This window comes from Oncorhynchus mykiss, chromosome 27 (assembly GCF_057628025.1).
Source record: "Oncorhynchus mykiss isolate SJ-2025 chromosome 27, ASM5762802v1, whole genome shotgun sequence".
In the NCBI taxonomy this organism is placed as follows: Eukaryota; Metazoa; Chordata; class Actinopteri; order Salmoniformes; family Salmonidae; genus Oncorhynchus; species Oncorhynchus mykiss.
In genome coordinates this window covers 33,410,001-33,436,434 of record NC_143048.1, presented here as the reverse complement: position 1 = coordinate 33,436,434, position 26,434 = coordinate 33,410,001, and the positions used below count along the sequence as shown (strand labels likewise).

General features: G+C 45.7%; 1 protein-coding gene across 3 annotated transcripts in view; it reads right to left on the bottom strand.

Annotated features, from left to right (window-relative positions):
- Nucleotides 1-26,434, bottom strand: part of LOC110507983 (protocadherin Fat 3) — a 323,288-nt gene that overhangs the window by 76,054 nt on the left and 220,800 nt on the right. For all 3 annotated transcript variants that reach the window (XM_090223874.1, XM_036965859.2, XM_036965861.2), the window contains exon 4: nt 2,549-2,610. In XM_090223874.1, coding sequence (XP_090080000.1) covers nt 2,549-2,610 — 62 coding nt within the window. The remainder of the gene's footprint in view (nt 1-2,548; nt 2,611-26,434) is intronic.

The following is a 26,434-nucleotide window of genomic DNA, read 5'->3' as shown; positions in this document are numbered from 1 at the left end:
ACATCATACAATCCATATACAATCCATTCCAACTAAACAATGGAAAATATGATATGCAGTGTTTAAAAAAATAAAATAAAAACATTTTAATACATAGCTAAAATATGTTAATTAAAAATCTGAGAAAAATAATATTTTACACATCCATGAATGTAACCACATGCAATAATTTACTAAAAAACACAAATGTGGGCCTCCTGAGTGGTGCAACGGTCTAAGGCACTGCATCGCCGTGCTTGAGGCAACACTAAATACCCGAGTTCGATCCCAGGCTGTGTCGTGACCGGGTTAGGGGAGGGTTTGGCCGTGGGGACTTTACTTGGTTCATTGCGCTCTAGCGACTCCTTGTGGTGGGCCAGGTGCCTGCAGGCTGACTTCAGTTGAACTGTGCTTCATCTGACACGTTGGTGGAACCAGCGGGCGGGTGTTTGGCGGGTCATGCTCAACCCTCGCCTCGCCCGAGCCGTTGGCGAGTTGCAGCGTTGAGACAAGATTGAAATTGGTCATAAAAAAATAAAAAAGATTGATGCTTAAAGAGTTTTGGAAATAAACTCTTCACCTGTTCTTTCCACAGAAAGTTAAGCATAGAAGATCAAACAAAAGGAGAAGGAATAATATATGTATGGTAAAATCTGTTTTATTCCCTATTGAAGAAACAACAGCAGGTTCTTTGTACAGGCCTAACTGCAACATTGTAAGCTAACACATTCCATGCTAACAGGCTACGTGCTAACTTTGATCTATAAACCCCTGCTAAATCTGACCGGATGTACAGTACAAATCACATCAATATAAAGCTCTGCACCAAACCTATGAAACAAATGTGAGCCATTAACATTTAGGTTAAACTCTGTAGATATCGATAAGACTTCACAGCATGGGACAACAAAATCATAGTCATTCTCCGTCTGTTTATTCTTCATTGATCTGGCATGGCATCTGTGTAAATGAATATGGATTTCTATGACCGGTCTAAATCACACCACTGTTTACTGTTTGGAGAGTTGGCATGGAGAGGAAATAAGACTTTCTGCCCTGCCGCACCGTTTTAAGTCTGTAGCTAAACTATATGTGGAATGGAGTGAGGGAATGGCTAGCAGACCAACGGACAGACAGACAGCCAAGCATAGGACAGAGAGGTAGGAAGATAGGAATGGCTAGCAGACCAACGGACAGACAGCCAAGCATAGGACAGAGAGGTAGGAAGATAGGAATGGCTGGCAGACAGACGGACAGATAGGCAGAGGACAGAGAAGTAGGAAGATAGGAATGGCTGGCAGACAGACGGACAGATAGGCAGAGGACAGAGAGGTAGGGAGATAGGAATGGCTGGCAGACAGACGGACAGATAGGCAGAGGACAGAGAAGTAGGAAGATAGGAATGGCTGGCAGACAGACGGACAGATAGGCAGAGGACAGAGAGGTAGGGAGATAGGAATGGCTGGCAGACAGACGGACAGATAGGCAGAGGACAGAGAGGTAGGAAGATAGGAATGGCTGACAGACAGACGGACAGATAGACAGAGGTCAGAGAGGTAGGGAGATGGCTGAAGATGTTTGCTTTCTCTCACAGCACAGCATTATTAGACTATATAGGGAGGTGGGAGAAGAGATGTTACCGACCGTCAACTAACATAAAACATAAAGGCTTCATTACGTTGAGGATTTAATGGATGTAATGTGTCCATTGATCTGTTTCCTCATCACATATTCTCCCCGTCACAGACCATATCTGAAGTATACTGCAGTGTGGCAAAAATAACCAACTTGCATCAAAACATACACCAGCATTTCACTGAGAAACAATCAATACACACACACACACACACACACACACACACACACACACACACACACACACACACACACACACACACACACACACACACACACACATACACTTCCCACACAGAGGCTCATGATTCAGGACTCTGGCAGCAGCAACATCATTTACCTCCAATCTGCCACCCTTAGTCAAGATACGGCACTCCAATAAGCTCATAATGGAACCCAACACACAAACTCCATTTCCTGCTCCACTCCTCGTACTGACTCAATTACACTAGACCTGCCTCTCTAATGCACACTCTACTGAGACCAGGAAGTCAGAGAGGGAGGTATGAAGAGAGAGGGATATAGAGAGATCAACAGAGAGTGAGAGAAAAAGACAGACAGAGAGAGAGAGAGAGAGAGAGAGAGGGGGAGAGAAAGAGAAGGGGAGAGAGAAAGATAGAGAGTGATAGAGAGACAGAGAGAGTGGAGGAAGAGATAGAGAGCAGAGTGGATTGGGACAGGAGGCTTCTCTCTGTCAGGGTTCTAAAGGTCTGGCTCCAGTCAGCCACAATTGGAGAGAGATACTGAGAGTTGTACTGTATTTTCATGAAACATCTGACAGCGCATTCACGTCAGACAGCCAATCACATGCATAGAAACGTGTCGGACACACACACACACACACACACACACACACACACACACACACACACACACACACACACACACACACACACACACACACACACACACACACAGACAGAGTGTCTCTTACCTCTAAAACATGCTCAGCCTGTTGCTCCCTGTCCAGTTTCCTGGACGTGGTAGTGATGACACCTGTGAACACAGAGACGAACACATCAGAGAGAAGAACTAACAAACACATACAGGAACATCAAATGTATTTATGAACCCCTTTTACATCAGCATATGTCAAAGTGCTACACAGAAACTCAGCCTAAAACCCAATGTAGACGTAGAAGTACAGTGGCTAGGAAAAACTCCCTAGAAAGGCAAAAACCTAGGAAGAAACCTAGAGAGAGCCAGGCTCTGAGGAGTGGCCAGTCCTATTCTAGCTGTGCCGGGTGGAGATTATAAGAGTACATGGCCATTAAGGCCATATTGTTCTTCAAGATGTTCAAACGTTCATAGATGACCAGCAGGGTCAGATAAAAATTCCAGTGGTTGTAGAGTGTGCAACAGGTCAGCACCTCAGGAGTACATTTTCTTAACTGTAGCTACACTACCGTTTAAAAGTTTGGGGTCACTTAGAAATGTCCTTGTTTTTGAAAGAAAAGCAATTTTTTGTCCATTATTAATAACATAAAACCAATCCGAAATATTGTTAATACATTGTTAATGTTGTAAATGACGAAATTGCCAAGAAACTGAGGGTTTCATACATCGCTGTGTACTACTCCCCTCACAGAACAGCGCAAACTGGCTCTAACCAGAATAGAAATAGGAGTGGGAGGCCCCGGTGCACAACTAAGCAAGAAGACAAGTACATTAGAGTCTCAACGTCAACAGTGAAGAGGCGACTCCGGGATGCTGGTCTTCTAGGCAGAGTTGCAAAGAAAAAGCCATATCTCAGACTCGCCTATAAAAATAAAATATTAAGATGGGCAAAAGAACACAGACACTGGACAGAGGAACTCTGCCTAGATGGCCAGCATCTCGGAGTCACCTCTTCACTGTTGATGTTGAGAATGGTGTTTTGGGAGTACTATTTAATGAAGCTGCTAGTTGAGGACTTGTGAGGCGTCTGGTTCTCAAAATAGACACACTAGTGTACTTGTCCTCTTGCTCAGTTGTGCACCGGGGCCTCCCGCTCCTCATTTCTATTCTGGGTAGCGTCCGTTTGCGCTGTTCTGTGAAGGGAATAGTACACTGTGTTGTACGAGATCTAGAGTCAGTTTTATTGCTTTTTTAATCAGAACAACAGGTTACAGCTGTGCTAACATAATTGCAAAGGGTTTTCTAATGATCAATTAGCCTTTTAAAATGATAAACTTGGATTAGCTAACACAACGTGCCATTGGAACACAGGAGTGATGGTTGCTAATAATGGGCATATGTAGATATTCCATAAAAAATCTGCCAATTCCAGCTACAATAGTAATTTACAACATTAGCAATGTTTACACTGTATTTCTGATCAATTTAATGTTATTTTAATTGACAAAAAAAAAGTATTTTCTTTCAAAAACAAGGACATTTCTAAGTGACCCCAAACTTTTGAATGGTAGTGTAGATGCAAAACATTTAAATAGCGTCATGAATGTGTGGTCAAAAACAGCTTCATTAAGGCAACTAATGTCACATGTAATTAGTCAGATCTACTTATGATATTCCTACATTACCCTCATTAACTCACAGGATACACATGCACACACACACGTACACACACGTACACACACGTACACACCGTGACTCCCACCACCTAACCAAATGAGCATTGTGACAAGGTAATTTCTGTGGGTGAGCATGGCTGTCTCGCAGGAAGCTGTCTGAGGCTAATTACTGACACTAGTCTCTACTGCCCCTAATTGTTTTGTTACTTAATGTCATTACAGCAGAACAGAGAGTGTGTGTGAGAGAGAGAGAGAGAGAGAGAGAGAGAGAGTGAGAGAGAAGGAATAAGAGAGAAAGAATAAAAGAGAGAGAGAAGGAATAAGAGAGATAAGAAGGAATAAGAGAGATAGAAGGAATAAGGGAGAGAGAGAAGGAGAAGGAATACAGGAGAGAGAAGGAGTAGGAATAAGAGAGAGAGGATGAGAAGGAATAAGAGAGAGAGAAGGAATAATAGAGAGAGAAGGAATAAGAGAGAGAGAGAAGGAGAAGGAATAAGAGAGAGAGAAGGAATAATAGAGAGAGAAGGAATAATAGAGAGAGAAGGAATAAGAGAGAGAGAGAGAGAAGGAGAAGGAATAAGAGAGAGAGAAGGAATAATAGAGAGAGAAGGAATAAGAGAGAGAGAGAAGGAGAAGGAATAAGAGAGAGAGAAGGAATAATAGAGAGAGAAGGAATAATAGAGAGAGAGAAGGAGAAGGAATAAGAGAGAGAGAAGGAATAAGAGAGAGAGAAGGAATAAGAAAGAGAGAGAGAAGGAGAAGGAATATGAGAGAGAGTGACTGACAAGGAATGGGAAAGAGAGAAATTGGAGGGAGAGGAGACTGTCAGGAGAGAGACAGTGTGACAGTGTGACAATGTGCCTCCTCACATGGGACATTTCCCTCCATTTCTCCTCACATGAATGGAAACATATGCTACCTTGCTAAAGTTCAGTCAGTTTGAAAGAGACCTCAGGGGTGAGCAATAATAGCCACTTCTTCATTTACTGGTCACGCTACTGTACACCCCTCTTCTCCTCCTCCCTTCTTCCTCCCATCACGTTTCACAGATCAATACAGCGTTTTAGGCCCTTGCAAAGTTTTCTGACAATGTCAAGGGTTTGCTCGGTGAGAAAACAAAACAGTGGTAAGAAATAGAGCTTCTGGGGAGAGAGCGCTCAACCTGGAGTGATGCATGCACGCCTTATATAATCTCCCTGAAGGAAAATAGGAGCACAACTGAGATACAATGTTTCCACCTGGAGAATTATGGGTTGTCAGACCCACACACACCCACACACACCCACACAGGTTTTGTTCTTCTATCCTCGTGGGGACCTAAAATTGATTTCAAAATCCTATTTCCCCTAACCCTAAACCTACCATAACCCCAACTCCTAACCCTTACCCTAAACCTAACCACTAACCCCTTACCTTAGCTCTAATTGCAACCCTAAACCTAACCCTTAACTTAAAATAGCCCCCCATATTCTCTCTCTCATTATTCATGATTGGATAAACAGTAGGTGATGGGTTGTGTTCTAAGTGATGACAGAGGCAGGAGGTTTTTCTGGGCAGGCGATCGATGAGGGCAATCAACCCTGAAGGACCCCAGTGACCCAGAACTGAGCCGGACGGGTCCTGATCGACCCTCTCAATGGTGAGTCTGTCACTCTGTACACACACACACACCAATGTACTGTATCCGTTTTCGTTTACTTTCATTCCAAGTGGTGGGCTCAGAGTAAAGAGAAGTTTATCAAATAAACTGGACTAGATTCATTCAGTCAATGTGTGTTTGTGTCTGGTTTCTTTGTGGCCTGCTATAATACACACACTGACACACAGACACACATACAGTCTCAGGAGGAAGGCCTTTTGAACAAAACACTCTAATGACTGCAGACTTGGATAAACTTCTTATCATATGAAAAGAGAGGCATACAATAGAACAAACACACACACACACACACACACAAACACACCACAACCTGGGATGCTGAGGGGAACAATGACAGCGAAGCCTGAACTCATTAGTCTAGAGCTGGGCTTTAAAACAGAGCAAACAAGCTGTTTGACAAAATACTAACAATCAGAGAGAGAAGGGGGGGGGGGGGGGGGCTAGACAGAGAGAGCGAGAGAGGGGAGAGGCAGAAAGTGATTGAGACGGAGAGAGACAGAGATATACAGTGAGAAAGAGATATATAATATGACATTTGTAATGCCTTTATTGTTTTGAAACTTCTGTATGTGTAATGTTTACTGTTCATTTTTATTGTTTTTTTCACTTTATATATTCACTTTATATATTATCTACCTCACTTGCTTTGGCAATGTTAACACATGTTTCCCATGCCAATAAAGCCCTTGAATTGAATTGAATTGAAAGAGAAAAAGATTGGGGTGGGTGGGTGCTGGAACGAAGGGAGTTGGAAAGGAGGGAAAGAGAGAGAGAGATAGAAGGGAGGGACAGAGGGGGAGTTAGAAAGGAGGGACAGAGAGGGAGTTAGAAAGGAGGGATAGAGAGAGAGAGAAGGGAGGGACAGAGAGAGAGAGATAGAAAGGAGGGAGGGAGGGACAGAGAGGGAGTGAGAAAGGAGGGATAGAGAGAGAGAAAGAAGGGAGGGACAGAGAGGGAGTGAGAAAGGAGGGATAGAGAGAGAGAGATAGAAGGAAGGGACAGAGAGGGAGTTAGAAAGGAGGGATAGAGAGAGAGAGATAGAAGGGAGGGACAGTGAGGGAGTTAGAAAGGAGGGATAGAGAGAGAGAGATAGAAGGGAGGGACAGAGCAGGAGTTAGAGTGGAAATGAAATAAACAAGGATGAGGGAGAGAGAAAGACAGACGACGAGAAGGAAGCAGAGTGAGAGAGGGATTGAGAGAGCACAATTAAGAGGAGAGAGAGAGAAAGACAGACTATGAGAAGGAAGCAGAGTGAGAGAGAGATTGAGAGAGCACAATTAAGAGGAGAGAGAGAGAAAGACAGACGATGAGAAGGAAGCAGAGTGAGTGAGAGAGAGAGAGAGAGAGAGAGAGAGAGAGAGAGAGAGAGAGGCAGAGAGAGAGAGACTTTTGACTTTTGGTCTTTCTTTATTGAAACATTCTCAATTCATTTAAAACTCACCCCCCCCCCCTCCCCTAAAATAAAAAATAAAAATATATCCTCTACCACAATCACCATACACAAAAACCCTCTCCTACAACCGTATATCCAAAACATCTTCCCCAGCAATACAGACAGCCCCCCCAACACACCATATCTCCTCAAACATCTCCACACATTTGATCATTTTATAGAACTCAAACTCAACCCTAAGGCGCGCAGAGACCATCCCATTAAACAGTAGTAAAGGGTCTGTTATACCCCCACCTTTAACCCTGTTCCTCCTTGTTAGCCAAATAGCTAACTTTGCCTGAGCAAACAGAAAATTCAACAAAACACATTTTTCTTTCTCCTTACTCGAATACCTGTATCCCATTATAAACATCCCAACAGCAAAAACCACCCCCAACCTGTCACACAGACATTCCAACAGAGACATTAATGGCATTAACCTGGTGCACACAGAAAACACATGAATTACAGTTTCTTTCATTTGACAGAAAGGACACCCCTGCCCAATTCCCGGATCAACCCGTGCCAACCAGCTGTTAGTGGCCAGGGCTCCATGAAGAACCCTCCACTGGAGGTCCCCTGACCTCTTTGGTACTGGGGGTTTGTAGAGCGCCCTCCATCGAAAACCCACCATACTCTCCGCCCCACATACCCCCTGCCACTGATGTGCCTTCACTCCTGTTAGGCTTCTAATGCTCCTAACCTTAACGCAGAGGTTGTAGAGGGCTTTACCTCCCACCCCCTCAAACTCCCCCAGGCTCAGAGTGTTAAAATCTAACAAGTCCTCCAGACCCCCTTGCCAGTCTCCAGTCTCTGCCGTCACCTGCAGTGGCGGGAACATTGGTGGCCCCTCTCCCTTTGGCCTCTCAAACACCCCCCTTACCGGCTCAGACAGTGCCTCCTGGACCTCCTCCAGGAATCTTTCCAGCAGCCTAAGAGACGTTATTCCTGTTTGTTGCGCCAAGACCTCCGGGGTTTTCCACCCCTCCTCTCCCAGGAGTCTCAGGTCACCCAGCCTTTGTAAACCTCCTGCCATCAGTTGCCTCTGCAGGGTGGCCGACTGAACCGATCTCAAAGGGATGGCTGGGTTGTGGAAGATAGGCTCCTCCCACACCCACTGCCCAGGCTCCACACCCCCTTCTTAGCAGCTGCCAGGCCCTCAGCACCGCAGAGTAAAACTCTGAGAGACCTGCTGTACTCAGCCTCTCCAGCTTCATGAGGAACAGCTGCCGGTCCAACCCTAATCCGCCAGCTCTCCTCAGCAGCGCGCATGCTGGTTCCCTCCAGCCAACATCAGTGTGGTACAGCAGTCTCTGCACCGCCTTTAGTCGGAAAGCAGCCATCCTGCTCTCCAGTTCCACCAAACCCTGTCCTCCTTCGTGGACGGTCATGTACAAAACTGCTGCCTTCAGCCAGTGATGTCCCGACCAAAAGAAATCCACCAGCTTGCGTTGCAGGTCTGCAAGCAGACCGGCGGGGGGGTTGAGGACAGCCAGTTTATGCCACAAAGAAGATGCCACCAGGTTGTTGATTATCAGCACCCTCCCTCTATATGACACTTGGGACAGGAGCCACCTCCACCTGGCCAGTCTTGACACCACTGCCTGTGACAGCCCCTCCCAGTTCTTGCTGACCCACCTCTCCGAGCCCAGGTACACCCCCAACACTTTAAGCCCTTCACAACCCCACTGCAAACCCCCTGGAAGCAGAGGAGGAGCCCTATCCCCCCATGCCCCACATAACAGAGCTTTACTCTTGCCCCAGTTTACCTTAGCTGATGAAGCTCCCTCGTACACCTTCAGACTGGTCTCTAGTTCCTGCATATCTTGCCCATCCCTGACCATCACAGAAACATCATCTGCATATGCTGCGACTGCTATTCCTGTCACCATATCCATGCCTATCCAGCACACTCCCCGCAGTCTCCTGCGTAGCAGTCCTAAAAAAGTCTCAATGGCTAGTGTGTACAGCTGCCCAGATAGAGGGCATCCTTGTCTAATGCCCCGTCTCACCCAGACTGGCCTACTGAGCCCCCCTCCCACCTTAACCATACATGACGCCCCAGCATACAACAGCTTCACACAGGTCACAAAACTCTTCCCAAACCCAAACACAGACATCACATTAAACAGATACTCATGATCCACTCTATCAAAAGCCTTCTCTTGATCTAAAGAGACCAGTCCAAAGTTCACATTAGAACCTCTCGACAAATCCAACATGTCCCTAATCAAGAACAAGTTGTCCGTGATTGAGCGTCCCGGTACACAATATGTCTGGTCCTTGTGTATTATAGAGTCCAGATGGGACTTCAGTCTGTTAGAGAGGACCTTGGCAAAAATCTTGTAGTCCGCACAGAGTAATGCCACAGGCCTCCAGTTCTTAAGTTCACACAAGTCCCCTTTTTTGGGCAGGAGAGTCAGAGCCGCCCGACGGCAGCTCATCGGCAACTCTCCCACCCCGACGCATTCACGCAACACGCAAAATAAATCCTGTCCAATTGTTCCCCAGAATTTTTTGTAAAATTCCACTGGAAGTCCATCGACCCCAGGTGCACGACCGGTGGACATCTGGGTTACTGCCTCTGCCAGTTCATGTGACAACAGAGGAATGTCCATTTCATCCCTCTGTGCCCGAGAGAGCTTAGGGAGTCCTGCGAACAAGACCTGAGCACACATAGGATCACACATTTCTGCCCTATACAATTCAGTATAAAACTCCACAGTCCGCTCCCGCATCTCCCCCACCACAGAGGTCACCCGCCCATCAGACAGCCGTAGACAATGCATACCCTTGGATTCACTGCTCTGTCTTTCCAAACCAAAGAAGAAGGAGCTGGGAGCATCCATCTCCTTGAGCATGGAGAACCTAGCTCTTACAAGTGCTCCCTTTGCTTTAACCTGGAAAAAACTGCCCAGGTCCCTACGTAATTCGGCTAAGTTAGCCTGGAGGCCTACATTGCCTTGCCCCACCATCTCTACCTCCATCTCACTAATACACCGCTCTAGTTCCCCCAATACTCTCCTAGCCTCTGAGGATGAGAGAGCAGTATACTGTTGACAGAAAAGCCGAATTTGCACTTTCCCCACATCCCACCATTGACTCAGAGACTCATACTCCTCTCTTCGCTGCCCCCATCTTTCCCAAAAAGTCTGGAAACCTGAGCAAAAAGTGGCATCTTGTAAGAGCTTTACATTGAACTTCCAATAAGATGCCTGCCGGGGCCCTGGTGAAATAGACAGCCGAGCCATGGTTATGTGGTGATCCGAAAACCCCACTGGGAGAATGGTAGCACCCAGCAGCCTATTGCTCTGATTCCTGGACATGTAAAAGCGATCAAGTCGAGCTGCACTCACCCTAGCCCCAAAAACCTTCACCCACGTATACTGTCTTGTGTTTGGATGTTTAGTTCTCCAAACATCCACTAGGTCAAACTGATTAAGGATATCCCTTAACACTCCCACTGACACTGAATGAGGCTCTTCCCCATTTCTGTCTTTTGTAAAATCCATTGTACAGTTCCAGTCACCTCCGATCACCAGCGTCTCCTCAGGCGCTACTTGTGAGAGTTCCTGTCTAAGACTCCCAAATAGAACCCCTCTTTCTCTCCCTGTGTTAGGCGCATACACATTTATAAAGACAAAACACATGTTGTTAATTTCTGCTTTAACAACAAGCAACCTACCCCTACACACCTCCTTTGAGGAGCCAATTTTTACAGCCAGACCAGGTGCAAAAAGGACTGCCACCCCTGCACTAAGATTTGTCCCATGGCTCAACACACTTGCCCCTTTCCACCAGAGCCCCCAATCAACTTCATTCACCACATCACTATGCGTCTCCTGCAGAAACAACACCTGTACTTTTTTTTGTTTTACATATTCACCCAACACACTCCTCTTTCCCGCATCTCTGGCGCCATTTATATTGAGCGAGCCTACCCGAAGAGTCTCCATAAGAAGTGGGAGAAAAGCCAGCAGAGAAATAGACCAATAGCAAAGCTCAAAAAGCCCCAGTGTCAGTAAGAAATTAAACATCTAAACAGTGTCTGAAGGTAAACCTTTACGCACTGTTGTGACCCACTTCCTCAACCTAAACCGTTTCCTGGGTGAGAGGACACCATGCCCCTCATTTCTCATAGCATGTTGTACTGATCTTACAAACTTCCTAGGATCAGGAAAAAAAGCCTCAAGATTAACTTTTTTCCCCTTAGTCTCATTCAGGAACCTTGTCAGTTCTCTCAACGTGTACTTAGACCCCTCGGGTTGACTGGATGTCAGCTCCGGGCCAATTGAAGAGGAGTCTGAAAAAAATAACTCCTCATCCTCTTCCTCAGACTCACTTTCCTCCTCTTCTCTATCTCCCACCCTGACCACCTGCCCTTTCTCTCTGGTTAGGGCCTCACCCACAGCAACAGGCAACATTTCCATGGTGCCTTTGTCCACACCCTTTTTCTTTTTCCTCTTGACACCCTCCTCCTCCCCCCCTAATCTCTTACACTTCCCCACTATACTCTCCTCATCCACTAGAATTACCTGACTAGACGCAGTATCATCTGCACCACCCTCCATAGCATGACTAGGGCCAGCCTCAGCTACACCACCCTCCATAGCATGACTAGGGCCAGCCTCAGCTACACCACCCTCCATAGCATGACTCGGCCCAGCATTATCTGCACCACCCTCCATAGCATGACTCGGCCCAGCATCATCTGCACCACCCTCCATAGCATGTCTAGGCCCAGCCTCAGCTACCCCACCATCTCTAGCCTGACTAGACCCAGCCTCTGCTTCTCCACCATCTCTAGCCTGACTAGACCCAGCCTCTGCTTCTCCACCATCTCTAGCCTGACTAGGCCCAGCCTCATCTACACCACCATCTCTAGACTGACTAGGCCCAGCCTCTGCTATCTGCATCTCCTTACCCCCTGCATTTTGACCTCGATTTCCCCCACCTGCCGTTGTACCCTCACCTTGTCTATGGCCTTTATGTGGGCACGCAAAACTCTTGTGCCCCAAATCCCCACATTCAAAACACCGTAGACTATCTGTGCTGGCAAAACCGGCATAGAGCCCCTCCCCATGCCTCACTTTAAAATGCACATTTAGCTGTTGCTCATTATTGTTCAGAAACATAAACACTTGCCTCCTGAACGAAACAACGTGCTTAACGGCATCTGCCTGAAAACCTGCTGACAGTACACGGAAACCGCTAGCAAACTTACCAAAACGACTCAGCTCTTTCCTAATTTGATCATCCGTAATAAACGGAGGCAAATTTGCCACTACAACTCTTGTTGAAGGGGTAGAGAGAGGTGAAATTGACACCAACACATCCCTTACAAATATTCCGCTAGCAATTAGCCTACCGACCAAATTAGCCCTTTTCATGAACACAACCACAGCTTTGTTCATTCTAGAAGCAGAATGTATAAACTCAGCTCCTACCTGTTCACCGACCGCGAGCAGAACCTCCTCCACCTTAACTCCGTTCTCAGGAACACACCTGAATCCATGCTGTATCGACAGCGTCTCCTCCGCGCTAGGCTGAGAAGCCATTGCGCACACTACACCTTCCAACCCCCAGGAAAGTTACTCTGTCCTCTTCCACCCTAACTTTGAAAAAAAACTTTGGATACCGCTAAAACAAATATTTAATTAACCCTCCACCATAGAAAATAACATGTAAATAAAAGAATCAAGAAAGTTAGTTAGGATAGAGCTTTCCACACCAAACACTCAAACTCCAAAAAACTCCCAGCATGCACCGAAAGAGAGAGAGAGAGAGAGAGAGAGAGAGAGAGAGAGGAAAAGAAAGAGGAAGAGAGAGAGAGAGAGAGGGAGAGAGGGAGAGAGACAGGAAAAGAAAGAGAGGAAGAGAGAGTGAGAGAAAAAGAAAGAGAGGGAGAGAGAGTGAGAGAAAAAGAAAGAGAGGGAGAGAGAGAGAGAGAGAGGAGAGAGGCAGAGAGAGAGAGAGAGGAGAGAGGCAGAGAGAGAGAGGAAAAGAATGATAGGAAGAGAGAAAGAGAAAGAGGAGAGAGGCAGAGAGAGAGAGAGAGAGGAAAAGAAAGAGAAGAAGAGAGAGAGAGAGAGAGAGAGAGAGAGAGCGAGAGAGAGGAAGAGAGAGAGGAAGAGAGAGAGAGAGAGACAGGAAAAGAAAGAGAGGAAGAGAGAGAGAGAGAGAGAAAGAGGAAAAGAAAGAGAGAGAGAGAGAGAGAGAGAGAGAGAGAGGAGAGAGAGAGAGAGAGGAGAGAGGCAGAGAGAGAGAGAGACAGGAAAAGAAAGAGAGGAAGAGAGAGTGAGAGAGAGAGAGAGAGAGAGAGAGAGAGAGAGAGAGAGAGAGAGAGAGAGGAAAAGAAAGAGAGGAAGATAGAGGGAGAGAGAGGGAGAGAGACAGGAAAAGAAAGAGAGGAAGAGAGAGTGAGAGAAAAAGAAAGAGAGGGAGAGAGAGAGAGAGAGAGAGAAAGAGAGAAAGAGGAGAGAGGCAGAGAGAGAGAGAGAGAGAGAGAGAGAGAGAGCAGAGCGGATAGGGACAGGAGGCCTCTCTCTCTCTCAGTGTTCCAAAGGTTCCAACAGGGCCCAGCTTTTTGCACTCAAGATCTATAGTACAGCATATATCCTACATTATCAAAAAGTATAGGAAAAGCTTTAAACCCCATAAATATTAAGGTCCATAAAATCAAAGGAAGTGGAGCATAGCATGAGGCGAGATGACCTGCGTAACTTCTGCTATAGAAAGCTGTTTTCCATGTCAACGTATACAGCACAAAGCTGCTCCTCGTTTTAGACCTGGCAAATTCTCAGCAACGGAAGCTTCTACTCTGATAAAAGAACACACATGTTTCATTCATACAGGCTCTACTGAAATGTACTGTTCAGTTCATTATGCGTGTGTGTTTGTGTGTGTGTGTGTGTGTCACAGGAAGGCCAAAAAGATCATCAAGGACATCAACCACCTGAGCCACGGCTTGTTTAGCCCGCTATCATCCAGAAGGCGAGGTCAGTACAGGTGCATCAAAGCTGGGACCGAGAAGCTGTTTTTCAGTCTCTATCTCAAGGCCATCAGACTGTTAAATAGCCATCACTAACCAGGTACCACCCAGTTACTCAACCTTGCACCTTAGAGGCTGCTGCCCTATGTACATAGACATGGAATCACTGGCCACTTTAATATTGGAACACGAGTCACTGTAATAATGTTTACATAGTGTTTGACTCATTTCATATGTACAGTACCAGTCAAAGGTTTGGACAAACCTACTAATTCAAGTGTTTTTCTTTATTTTTAATATTTTCTACATTGTAGAATAATAGTGAAGACAAGGTAGGGGTGGTATACAGAAGATAGCGCTATTTGGTAAAAGACCAAGTCCATTTGTTTTTCAACAGGACAATGACCCAACACACCTCCAGGCTGTGTAAGGGCTATTTGACCAAGAATTAGATTGATGAAGTTGAACCGCAGAGTGATGGAAAAGCAGCCAACATGTGCTCAGCATATGTGGGAACTCCTTCAAGACTGTTTGAAAAGCATTCCAGGTGAAGCTGGATGAAAGAATGCCAAGAGTGTGCAAAGCTGTCATCAAGGCAAAGGGTGGCTACTTTGAAGAATCTCAAATATAAAATATATTTTGATTTGTTTTAACACTTTTTTGGTTACTACCTTATTCCATTTGTGTTATTTCATTAAAACAAAAACTTGATTAAGTAGGTGTCCAAACTTTTGACTGGTAATGCATATACTGTATTTTAGTCAATGCCACTCCGACATTGCTCGTCCTAATATTTATATTTAATTTATAGTTAATTCCATTATTTTACTTTTAGATTTGTGTGTATTGTTTTGAATTGTTAGATACTACAGCACTGTTGGAGCTAGGAACACAAGCATTTAGCTACACCTTCAATAACATCTGCTAAATGTGTTTATGTGACCAATAACATTTGATTTGACTTGTTTGTGTGTACTGTGCTCCATGTCCAACACGCTGGGCAGCAAAACTCAATACAACCAACGCTCGTAATATGAACAGAGAGAGTGTGAATGCTAGGACAAACAATGCCAAATCTAAAAACGCTATTGATGAAATGTGACAGGAAGGCTTTACGCTACATTAGCCCTTGGACAGTAATGCTAACGCAGATGTGCTTACCATCCCATAGAGAATGACTGGCAAGCCTTCGGTCAAGTTAGCGCTCGGGTTTTAGCTTTAACCGGAAGTATATTCAAAAACAGCACTCACAGACGTCTGTCCACACACACTTTGACTAGAAATATCTCAGACATCACACAAGATCTTTGAGGCTCAAAACATACTAGACACAAACTACAAACATATTCAGTATACGGATAGTCAGATGCAAACACACACCCATTATCAATTATCAATGTTAAAAAAAGGGGTTTAAACAAGATTGGGATCCTTAACATCCTTAAAAATCATTAACTGAAAAACAATGTTTTTTTGTTTACCCCCCCACAAAGTTAAAATGACAGTACAGTTATCACACAAAACATATTATTTTCCATTGTATAGCTTAACTATAGGCTGTAAAGGCCTGGGGAAAGCTGTGTAACTTAAATAAAACCAGGAGGGATAGAGAGAGAGAGATAGAAGGGAGGGACAGAGCAGGAGTTAGAGAGTAAATGAAATAAACAAGGATGAGGGAGAGAGAAAGAGACGACGAGAAGGAAGCAGAGTGAGAGAGGGATTGAGAGAGCACAATTAAGAGGAGAGAGAGAGAAAGACAGAAACAAACAATGTTTTTTTGTTTACCCCCCCACAAAGTTAAAATTACAGTACAGTTATCACACAAAACATATAATTTTCCATTGTATAGCTTAACTATAGGCTGTAAAGGTCTGGGGAAAGCTGTGTAACTTACATTACGAGAGTCTTCGGTCTGCTGCGTGTAGAATATCCTACCTTATTCATTGATGATAGGCCCTGCTTTACTGAAGTTGTGAGACATTGCATGCAAAGAAATTTCGAGATACAGTATTCCATTGCAATAGAAATAGAGTCAGAACCGTGCGCAAGGCCTGTCTGCCTGGTAGCCGACCTGCCTATACTGTGTCCCTCCCCTCTCTCTCCGTCCTCGGCTAGCTCGCTACAAAACACAAAAAGTGTTTGTGTTCTCGGAAGTATGGCAACTAATCAGTCTCATCCGTTCCAAAAATACAGAATCTTAGGAGTTGATTCCTAGCAGAATAAAATCTTGATACTCAGAAATGGAAAACGACACCAGGAGTCGACGTGCAAGCAGTCGGGGAATCAATTATTTTGGAGTTGAATCTCCACCACTATGTCATCGTTGTAAACAATTGAAAAATGGCAAGCAACAGCAGTGAATTCCTGTAGGGCAATACATTGAGAAGTTAAAGCTATGTATGGTGGAATTTAGGTACAGTAATGTTAGTGCATGTGCAATACTTTACCATCTGAAAGAGATGCACTGTGAGACCCAAACCATTACTAAGCAGCTGCATTGTGAATTCACCTTTTAATGGAACACTTTTCTAAATGTCTAAACATTAAGAAAAATGTTCCATTTGTCACATCCTTACTTCTCCCACATTACTCAGAGTAAAAACAGACACACTCAACAAAGACATCATAAACACACTTCCACGCTAGAGAAGCCACCCAGAAGTCAACAAAATGCAAAGTAGCTGGTGATAAATCTTTATATATTTCAACATTGGATGTGGCATGGCGATTCTGACTGGCTGGGTTAGGGAACAGCTGCAAGCTAGCCTGAATTTGCATTTTAATTAGAGCAAAGCATAATTAAAGGCAATTAGCTAAAATAACAATTATAGCAGCAATCACTGCACAGAGCCTTGTAGCAAAGAGCTAATGACTGACACTAATGCTAACAGGACAGGCCTACTGTAGACTGACTCAGCCACTAATGACTGACACTAACAGGACAGGCCTACTGCGGACTGACTCAGCCACTAATGACGGACACTAATGCTTACAGGACAGGCCTAATGCAGACTGACTCAGCCACTAATGACTGACACTAACAGGACAGGCCTACTGCAGACTGGCTGAGCCACTAATGACTGACATTAACAGGACAGGCCTACTGCAGACTGACTCAGCCACTAATGACTGACACTAACAGGACAGGCCTAATGCAGACTGACTCAGCCACTAATGACGGACACTAATGCTTACAGGACAGGCCTACTGCAGACTGACTCAGCCACTAATGACGGAACTAATGCTAACAGGACAGGACTACTGCAGACTGACTCAGCCACTAATGAAGGACACTAACAGGACAGGACCACTGCAGACTGACTCAGCCACAAATGACTGACACTAATGCTAACAGGACAGGCCTACTGCAGACTGACTCAGCCACTAATGACTGACACTAATGCTAACAGGACAGGACTACTGCAGACTGACTCAGCCACTAATGACTGACACTAACAGGACAGGCCTAATGCAGACTGACTCAGCCACTAATGACTGACACTAACAGGACAGGCCTACTGCAGACTGGCTCAGCCACTAATGACTGACATTAACAGGACAGGCCTACTGCAGACTGACTCAGGCACTAATGACTGACACTAACAGGACAGGCCTAATGCAGACTGACTCAGCCACTAATGACGGACACTAATGCTTACAGGACAGGCCTACTGCAGACTGACTCAGCCACTAATGACGGACACTAATGCTAACAGGACAGGCCTACTGCAGACTGACTCAGCCACTAATGACGGACACTAATGCTAACAGGACAGGACTACTGCAGACTGACTCAGCCACTAATGACTGACACTAATGCTAACAGGACAGGACTACTGCAGACTGACTCTGCCACTAATGACTGACACTAACAGGACAGGACTACTGCAGACTGACTCAGCCACTAATGACTGACACTAATGCTAACAGGACAGGACTACTGCAGACTGACTCAGCCACTAATGACTGACACTAATGCTAACAGGACAGGACTACTGCAGACTGACTCAGCCACTAATGACTGACACTAATGCTAACAGGACAGGCCTACTGTAGACTGACTCAGCCACTAATGACTGACACTAATGCTAACAGGACAGGCCTACTGCAGACTGGCTCAGCCACTAATGGCGGACGCTAACAGGACAGGCCTACTGCAGACTGACTCAGCCACTAATGACGGACACTAATGCTTACAGGACAGGCCTAATGCAGACTGACTCAGCCACTAATGACTGACATTAAAAGGACAGGCCTACTGCAGACCGACTCAGCCACTAATGACGGACACTAATGCTAACAGGACAGGCCTACTGCAGACTGAATCAGCCACTAATGACTGACACTAATGCTAACAGGACAGGACTACTGTAGACTGACTCAGCCACTAATGACTGACACTAACAGGACAGGCCTACTGCAGACTGGCTCAGCCACTAATGACGGACACTAATGCTAACAGGAGAGGACTACTGTAGACTGACTCAGCCACTAATTACTGACACTAACAGGACAGGCCTACTGCAGACTGACTCAGCCACTAATGACTGACACCAACAGGACAGGACTACTGCAGACTGACTCAGCCACTAATGACGGACACTAACAGGACAGGCCTACTGCAGACTGACTCAGCCACTAATGAAGGACACTAACAGGACAGGCCTACTGCAGTCTGACTCAGCCACTAATGACTGACACTAATGCTAACAGGACAGGACTACTGCAGACTGACTCAGCCACTAATGACTGACACTAATGCTAACAGGACAGGCCTACTGTAGACTGACTCAGCCACTAATGACTGACACTAATGCTAACAGGACAGGCCTACTGCAGACTGGCTCAGCCACTAATGGCGGACGCTAACAGGACAGGCCTACTGCAGACTGACTCAGCCACTAATGACGGACACTAATGCTTACAGGACAGGCCTAATGCAGACTGACTCAGCCACTAATGACTGACATTAAAAGGACAGGCCTACTGCAGACCGACTCAGCCACTAATGACGGACACTAATGCTAACAGGACAGGCCTACTGCAGACTGAATCAGCCACTAATGACTGACACTAATGCTAACAGGACAGGACTACTGTAGACTGACTCAGCCACTAATGACTGACACTAACAGGACAGGCCTACTGCAGACTGGCTCAGCCACTAATGACGGACACTAATGCTAACAGGAGAGGACTACTGTAGACTGACTCAGCCACTAATTACTGACACTAACAGGACAGGCCTACTGCAGACTGACTCAGCCACTAATGACTGACACCAACAGGACAGGACTACTGCAGACTGACTCAGCCACTAATGACGGACACTAACAGGACAGGCCTACTGCAGACTGACTCAGCCACTAATGAAGGACACTAACAGGACAGGCCTACTGCAGTCTGACTCAGCCACTAATGACTGACACTAATGCTAACAGGACAGGTCTACTGCAGACTGAGTCAGCCACTAATGACGGACACTAATGCTAACAGGACAGGACTACTGCAGACTGGCTCAGCCACTAATGACGGACACTAATGCTAACAGGACAGGACTACTGCAGACTGACTCAGCCACTAATGACTGACACTAACAGGACAGGCCTACTGCAGACTTACTCAGCCACTAATGACTGACACTAACAGGACAGGCCTACTGCAGACTGACGCAGCCACTAATGACTGACACTAACAGGACAGGACTACTGCAGACTGACTCAGCCACTAATGACGGACACTAACAGGACAGGCCTACTGCAGACTGATTCAGCCACTAATGACTGACACTAACATGACAGGCCTACTGCAGACTGACTCAGCCACTAATGACTGACACTAACAGGACAGGACTACTGCAGACTGACTCAGCCACTAATGAAGGACACTAACAGGACAGGCCTACTGCAGTCTGACTCAGCCACTAATGACGGACACTAATGCTAACAGGACAGGACTACTGCAGACTGGCTCAGCCACTAATGACGGACACTAATGCTAACAGGACAGGACTACTGCAGACTGGCTCAGCCACTAATGACGGACACTAATGCTAACAGGACAGGACTACTGCAGACTGACTCAGCCACTAATGACTGACACTAACAGGACAGGCCTACTGCAGACTGACTCAGCCACTAATGACAGACACTAACAGGACAGGCCTACTGCAGACTGACTCAGCCACTAATGACTGACACTAACAGGACAGGCCTAATGCAGACTGGCTCAGCTAGAGGTAATCAGCATACCACACACAATTATACACAATTATGCAACATCAGTTCAAACACCTAGGAGCCAAAGCCTGTTAATTGCCGTTGTGGTATAGTGTACGTGTGTTTGTGTGTGGCTTTAGAATGGGAGTCGGGGAGGGGGGAGGGGTGGACTTAAACTGTAGTTGAATTATTCAACAGAGAAAAGAGAAAGAGAAACTGTATGTAAAAGAAAGAGAGTGTTTAGGATCTGGGAGGAAGATCTAGATGATTAACTGCCTAATGTAGCAACACTTTTACTAGCAGAAAAGATCAGCATAGAAAATACATCAATGTTAATTGTCCTACCGGGAGGTAGAATATGTTGAGTGTCCTCCCGTACTGCTATGTGTGTTATACGTGTGTCATATATCTTTATCATCTAGTGTGAAGGTGAGATAGGATGATGATAGTGAGATAGGATGATGCTAACAGGACTTCCGGCGCCAAAAGAGATGGCTGCCTCTCTTCGTGTTCCTAGGAAACTATGCAGTATTTAGTTTTTTATGTGTTATTTCTTACATTGTTACCCAGGTAATCTTAGGTTTTATTACATACAGTCGGGAGGAACTATTGGATATAAGAGCAACGTCAACTCACCAACATTACGACCAGGAATACTACTTTCCCGAAGCGGATCCTCTGTTTGGCCTACCAGCCAGGACAATGGGATCGGATCCCAGCCGGCGACCCAAAACAACGACTCCGTAGAAGGGGCAGACGGAGCGGTCTTCTGGTCAGGCTCCGTAGACGGGCACATCGCGCACCGCTCCCGAGCATACTACTCGCCAATGTCCAGTCTCTTGACAACAAGGTAGACAATAACCGAGCAAGGGTTGCATTCCAGAGAAACATCCGAGACTGTAACATTCTTTGTTTCACGGAAACATGGCTCACTCGAGACACGCTATCGGAGTCGGTACAGCCAGCTGGTTTCTTCACGCATCGCGCCGACAGAAACCAGCCTATCTCTGGTAAGAAGAAGGGCGGGAGTGTATGCCTTATGATTAACGAGACGTGGTGTGATCATAACAACATACAGGAACTCAAGTCCTTTTCTTCACCTGACTTAGAATTCCTCACAATCAAATGCTGACCGCATTATCTACCAAGAGAATTCTCTTCGATCATAATCACAGTCGTGTATATTCCCCTCCAAGCAGACACATCGACGGCCCTGAAATAACTTCATTGGACTCTATGTAAACTGGAAACCACATATCCTGAGGATGCATTTATTGTAGCTGGGGATTTTAACAAGGCAAAAATTAAAACAAGGCAACCCAAATTCTATCAGCATATCAACAGTGCTACCAGGGCGGGCAAAACCCTAGACCACTGTTCTTCTAACTTCCGCGACGCATATAACGCCCTCCCCCGCCCTCCCTTCGGAAAAGCTGACCACAACTTAATTTTGTTGCTCCCTGCCTATAGACAGAAACTAAAACAGGAAACTCCCGCACTCAGGTCTGTTCAACGCTGGTCCGACCAATCGTATTCCACACTTCAAGATTGCTTCGATCACGTGGACTGGGATATGTTACGGAGAACAACAACATTGACGAATACTCTGATTCGGTGTGCGATTTTATTAAGAAGTGCATCAGTGATGTTGTACCCACAGCGTCTATTAAAACATTCCCCAAGCAGAAACCGTGGATTGATGGCAGCATTCGCGCAAAACTGAACGCGCAAACCACTGCTTTTAATCAGGGCAAGGTGACTGGAAACATGACCGAATACAAACAGTGTAGCTATTCCCTCCGCAAGGCAATCAAACAAGCAAAGCGTCAGTATAGAGACAAAGTGGGGTCGCAATTCAACGGCTCAGACACGAGAGGTATGTGGCAGGGTCTACAGTCAATCACAGACTACAAAAGAAAATCCAGCCCCATCACGGACCACGATATCTTGCTCCCAGACAGACTAAACAACTTTTAAATGTGTTAACCCTCGCAAGGCTGCTGGCCCAGACGGCAAGGCTGCTGGCCCAGACGGCATCCCCGTCCTCAGAGCATGCGCAGACCAGCTGGCTGGTGTGTTTACAGACATATTCAATCAATCCTTATCCCAGTCTGCTGTCCCCACATGCTTCAAGAGGGCCACCATTGTTCCTGTTCCCAAGAAAGCTAAGGTAACTGAGCTAAATGACTACTGCGCTGTAGCACTCACTTCTGTCATCATGAAGTGCTTTGAGAGACTAGTCAAGGACCATATCACCTACCTGACATCCTAGACCCACTCCAATTTGCTTACCGCCCCAATAGGTCCACAAACGACACAATCGCCATCACACTGCACACTGCCCTAACCCATCTGGACAAGAAGAATACCTATGTAAGAATGCTGTTCATCGATGACAGCTCAGCGTTTAACACCATAGTACCCTCCGAACTCGCCATTAATCTCGAGACCCTGGCAGGCCAGTGGCAGGCTTGATTTCCAACAACAACGAGACGGCCTACAGGGAGGAGGTGAGGGCCCTCAAAGTGTGGTGTCAGGAAAATAACCTCACACTCAATGTCAACAAAACAAAGGAGATGATCATGAACTTCAGGAAACAGCAGAGGGAGCACCCTCCTATCTACATTGACGCGACAGTAGTGGAGAGGGTGGAGAGTTTTAAGTTCCTCGGCATACACATCATGGACAAACTGAAATGGTCCACCCACACAGACAGCGTGGTGAAGAAGGCGCAGCAGCGCATCTTCAACCTCAGGAGACTGAAGAAATTTGGCTTGTCAACAAAAACACTCACAAACTTTTACAGATGCACAATCGAGAGTATCCTGTCGGGCTGTATCACCGCCTGGTACGGCAGCTGCTCCGCCCATAACCAGAAGGCTCTCTAGAAGGTAGTGAGGTCTGCACAACGCATCACCGGGTGCAAACTACCTGCCCTCCAGGAAACCTACACCACCCGATGTCACAGGAAGGCCAAAAAGCTCATTAAGAACAACAACCACCCGAGCCACTTCCTGTTCACCCCGCTATCATCCAGAAGGCGAGGTCAGTACAGGTGTATTAAAGCAGGGACCGAGAGACTGAAAAACAGCTTATATCTCTAAACAGCCACCACTAACATTGAGTGGCTGCTGCCAACATACTGACTCAACTCTAGCCACTTTAATAATGGAAAAATGTATGTAATAATTTTATCACTAGCCACTTTATATTATAGAATGTTTACTTACCCTACATTACTCATCTCATATGTATATACTGTACGCTATACCATCTACTGCATCTTGCCATCTTGATGTAATTAAATGTATCACTAGCCACTTTAAACAATGCCACTTTATATAATGTTTTCATAGCCTACATTACTCATCTCATATGTATATACTGTACGCTATACCATCTACTGCATCTTGCCATCTTGATGTAATTAAATGTATGACTAGCCACTTAAACAATGCCACTTTATATAATGTTCTCATACCCTACATTACTCATCTCATATGTATATACTGTACTCTATACCATCTACTGCATCTTGCCATCTTGATGTAATGTATCACTAGCCACTTTAAACAATGCCACTTTATATAATGTTTACATAGCCTACATTACTCATCTCATATACTGTACTCTATACCATCTACTGCATCTTGCCTATGCCGTTCGGCCATCACTCATTCATATATTTTTATGTACATATTCGTATTCATTCCTTTACACTTGTGTATAAGGTCGTTGTTGTGAAATTGTTAGGTTATATTACTTGTTAGATATTTCTACATGGTCGGAACTAGAATCACAAGCATTTCGCTACACTTGCATTAACACCTGCTAAACATGTGTATGTGACAAATACATTTGATTTGATTTGCTAGTGAGATAGGATGGTATTAGTGAGAGAGGGTGGAGATAGTGTGCGATATGATGGTGTAAGTGAGATAGGATATAATTAGTGTGATATAGGATGGTGTTAGTGGGGGCTGCAGCAGGTAGTAAACAGCTCAGATGGAGTGTCACTTGAGGCCAAGGGATCAAACTGCATCTCCGGAGGATTCTTTTGACACAAATTGGATTAGCACTGTAAACAGGGAGAGGTAAAGTACCAGACAGAGTGAGAGAGAGAGTGAGAGTGAGAGAGGGAGAGAGAGAGAGAGAGAGAGAGAGAGTGTGAGAGAGAGAGAGAGAGAGAGAGAGAGAGAGAGAGGGAGAGAGAGGGAGAGAGAGATAGGGGAGGGGGGGCAGAAAGAGTAAGAGAGAGAGAGACAGAGAGAGATTGAGACCGGGAGACAGACAGAGTAAGAGAGGGGGAGAGGGAGAGAGGAAGTGAGGGAGCGAAGAAGGTAGAGAAGGAGAAAAGGAGTGAGGGTGGATGGAGGTAGAAGGGGATCTGTAACAGGTCCCCTCAGGTCATGGTAGTCTGTCTCAGAGTAATTGTCTGCCAGTATATCTCCTGTCATCGCTCTGTCCGACAAGGCCAGGGCTGAGGGAGAGGGCCCAGGTGCCTGTGTGAGTGACAGAGTGTCTATGTATGCGTGTATGTGCATCCATGCGTGCAGTTGTGCGCACTTCTGTAAGTGTGTGTGTGATCCTTCATCTCCAGTCAAGTACAGAGCATTGAGTCTACTGATTCCTGTCCTCCCCTCCACTCGTCTCCCAGTAGCTGCAGCGTTCCCATTAAGCCTATTACAAAGATGAGGACAGATTGAGGGGTTGGGGAGTGCTCTTCAAATATCACAGACGCATGCACACACACACACACACACGCGCACGCACACACACACACACACACACACACACACACACACACACACACACACACACACACACACACACACACACACACACACACACACACACACACACACACACACACACACACACACACACGCACACACACACACACACACCTCCCGTCTACACCGGGGCCATGCTTGGGTTACACACTAATAGAAGCTATTAACTGCATTGGGGTCACAGAATTGATAGTCATACATCAAGACCAGTACAGGACAAGCCTGGGAACAGCCAACATGCTCTGTTTAACAAAAGTGGAGATCTGATCCTGAGGGCTGATCCTGTATCTGTGGTTGCTATCTTCTTAGAATAACGCAGTGTTTGGATGACTGACTGTGGACCTGTGATGTGGGCATATTCCTCAGGGAAGTTGAGATGATTGTCTATTGACTTATGACCTGTATCAACTTATGACCTCACCAAAGACCAGACCATCGGGCTGGTTATAGACTTGTGAAATATACTATACATTTTCATCCAGAAAAGTGGCCTTTCAGCAAACTCAAGTCACATATTAAGCAGTCTACTCATTGTAAAGGACACTTTAACATTACTTTTGAAGGTTACAGCGTCATAATATAAGGATAAATAGACATAGAGGGAGATAGGGGTGGGGATACAGTAGAGTGAAAGACAGGGGAGAGGGTAGAGGGAGAGAGGGAGAAGGAGAGTGAGAAAGGTACAGGGAGAAAAAGAGAATAGGTAGAGCAAGAGAAAAATACAGACATTGAGAGAGAGTAAGAAAGAGAGGGAGGAAGTGAGGGAGTGAAGAAGGTAGAGAGATAAAGGGAGAGGGAGAACCCTAATAATGTGTGGTCTGTTGACATGGCCGTGGTCTAGAGTGTTGAGGAGAAACAGACGACCAGAACACTGAGAATTATTGTTGAGACAAGCAGAGGTGTGGTGAATAACAGAGCAGGCCAGGGGGAGAGAGAGGGAGGATGGTAGAGAGACAAGGTAAAAGGATGCTCTCTATGGAGCCAAACCTCAAACCAAGAGGAATAAGCAACACTCTTTGTCTATCAAACCAACCATTCCTCAATGACCAACGTAACACCCAGACATGCCTCTCCTCTCGCTGTGACCGAACAGTCCTAGACCATGCGGCTTTCTTCCCTTGTCTCCTTTCCTTCTAAATAATCAACAAATGAACAGACTGGATATCTATGCATGATAGAGTAGAATAGTAATTTATTGTCCATCTGTTATAAT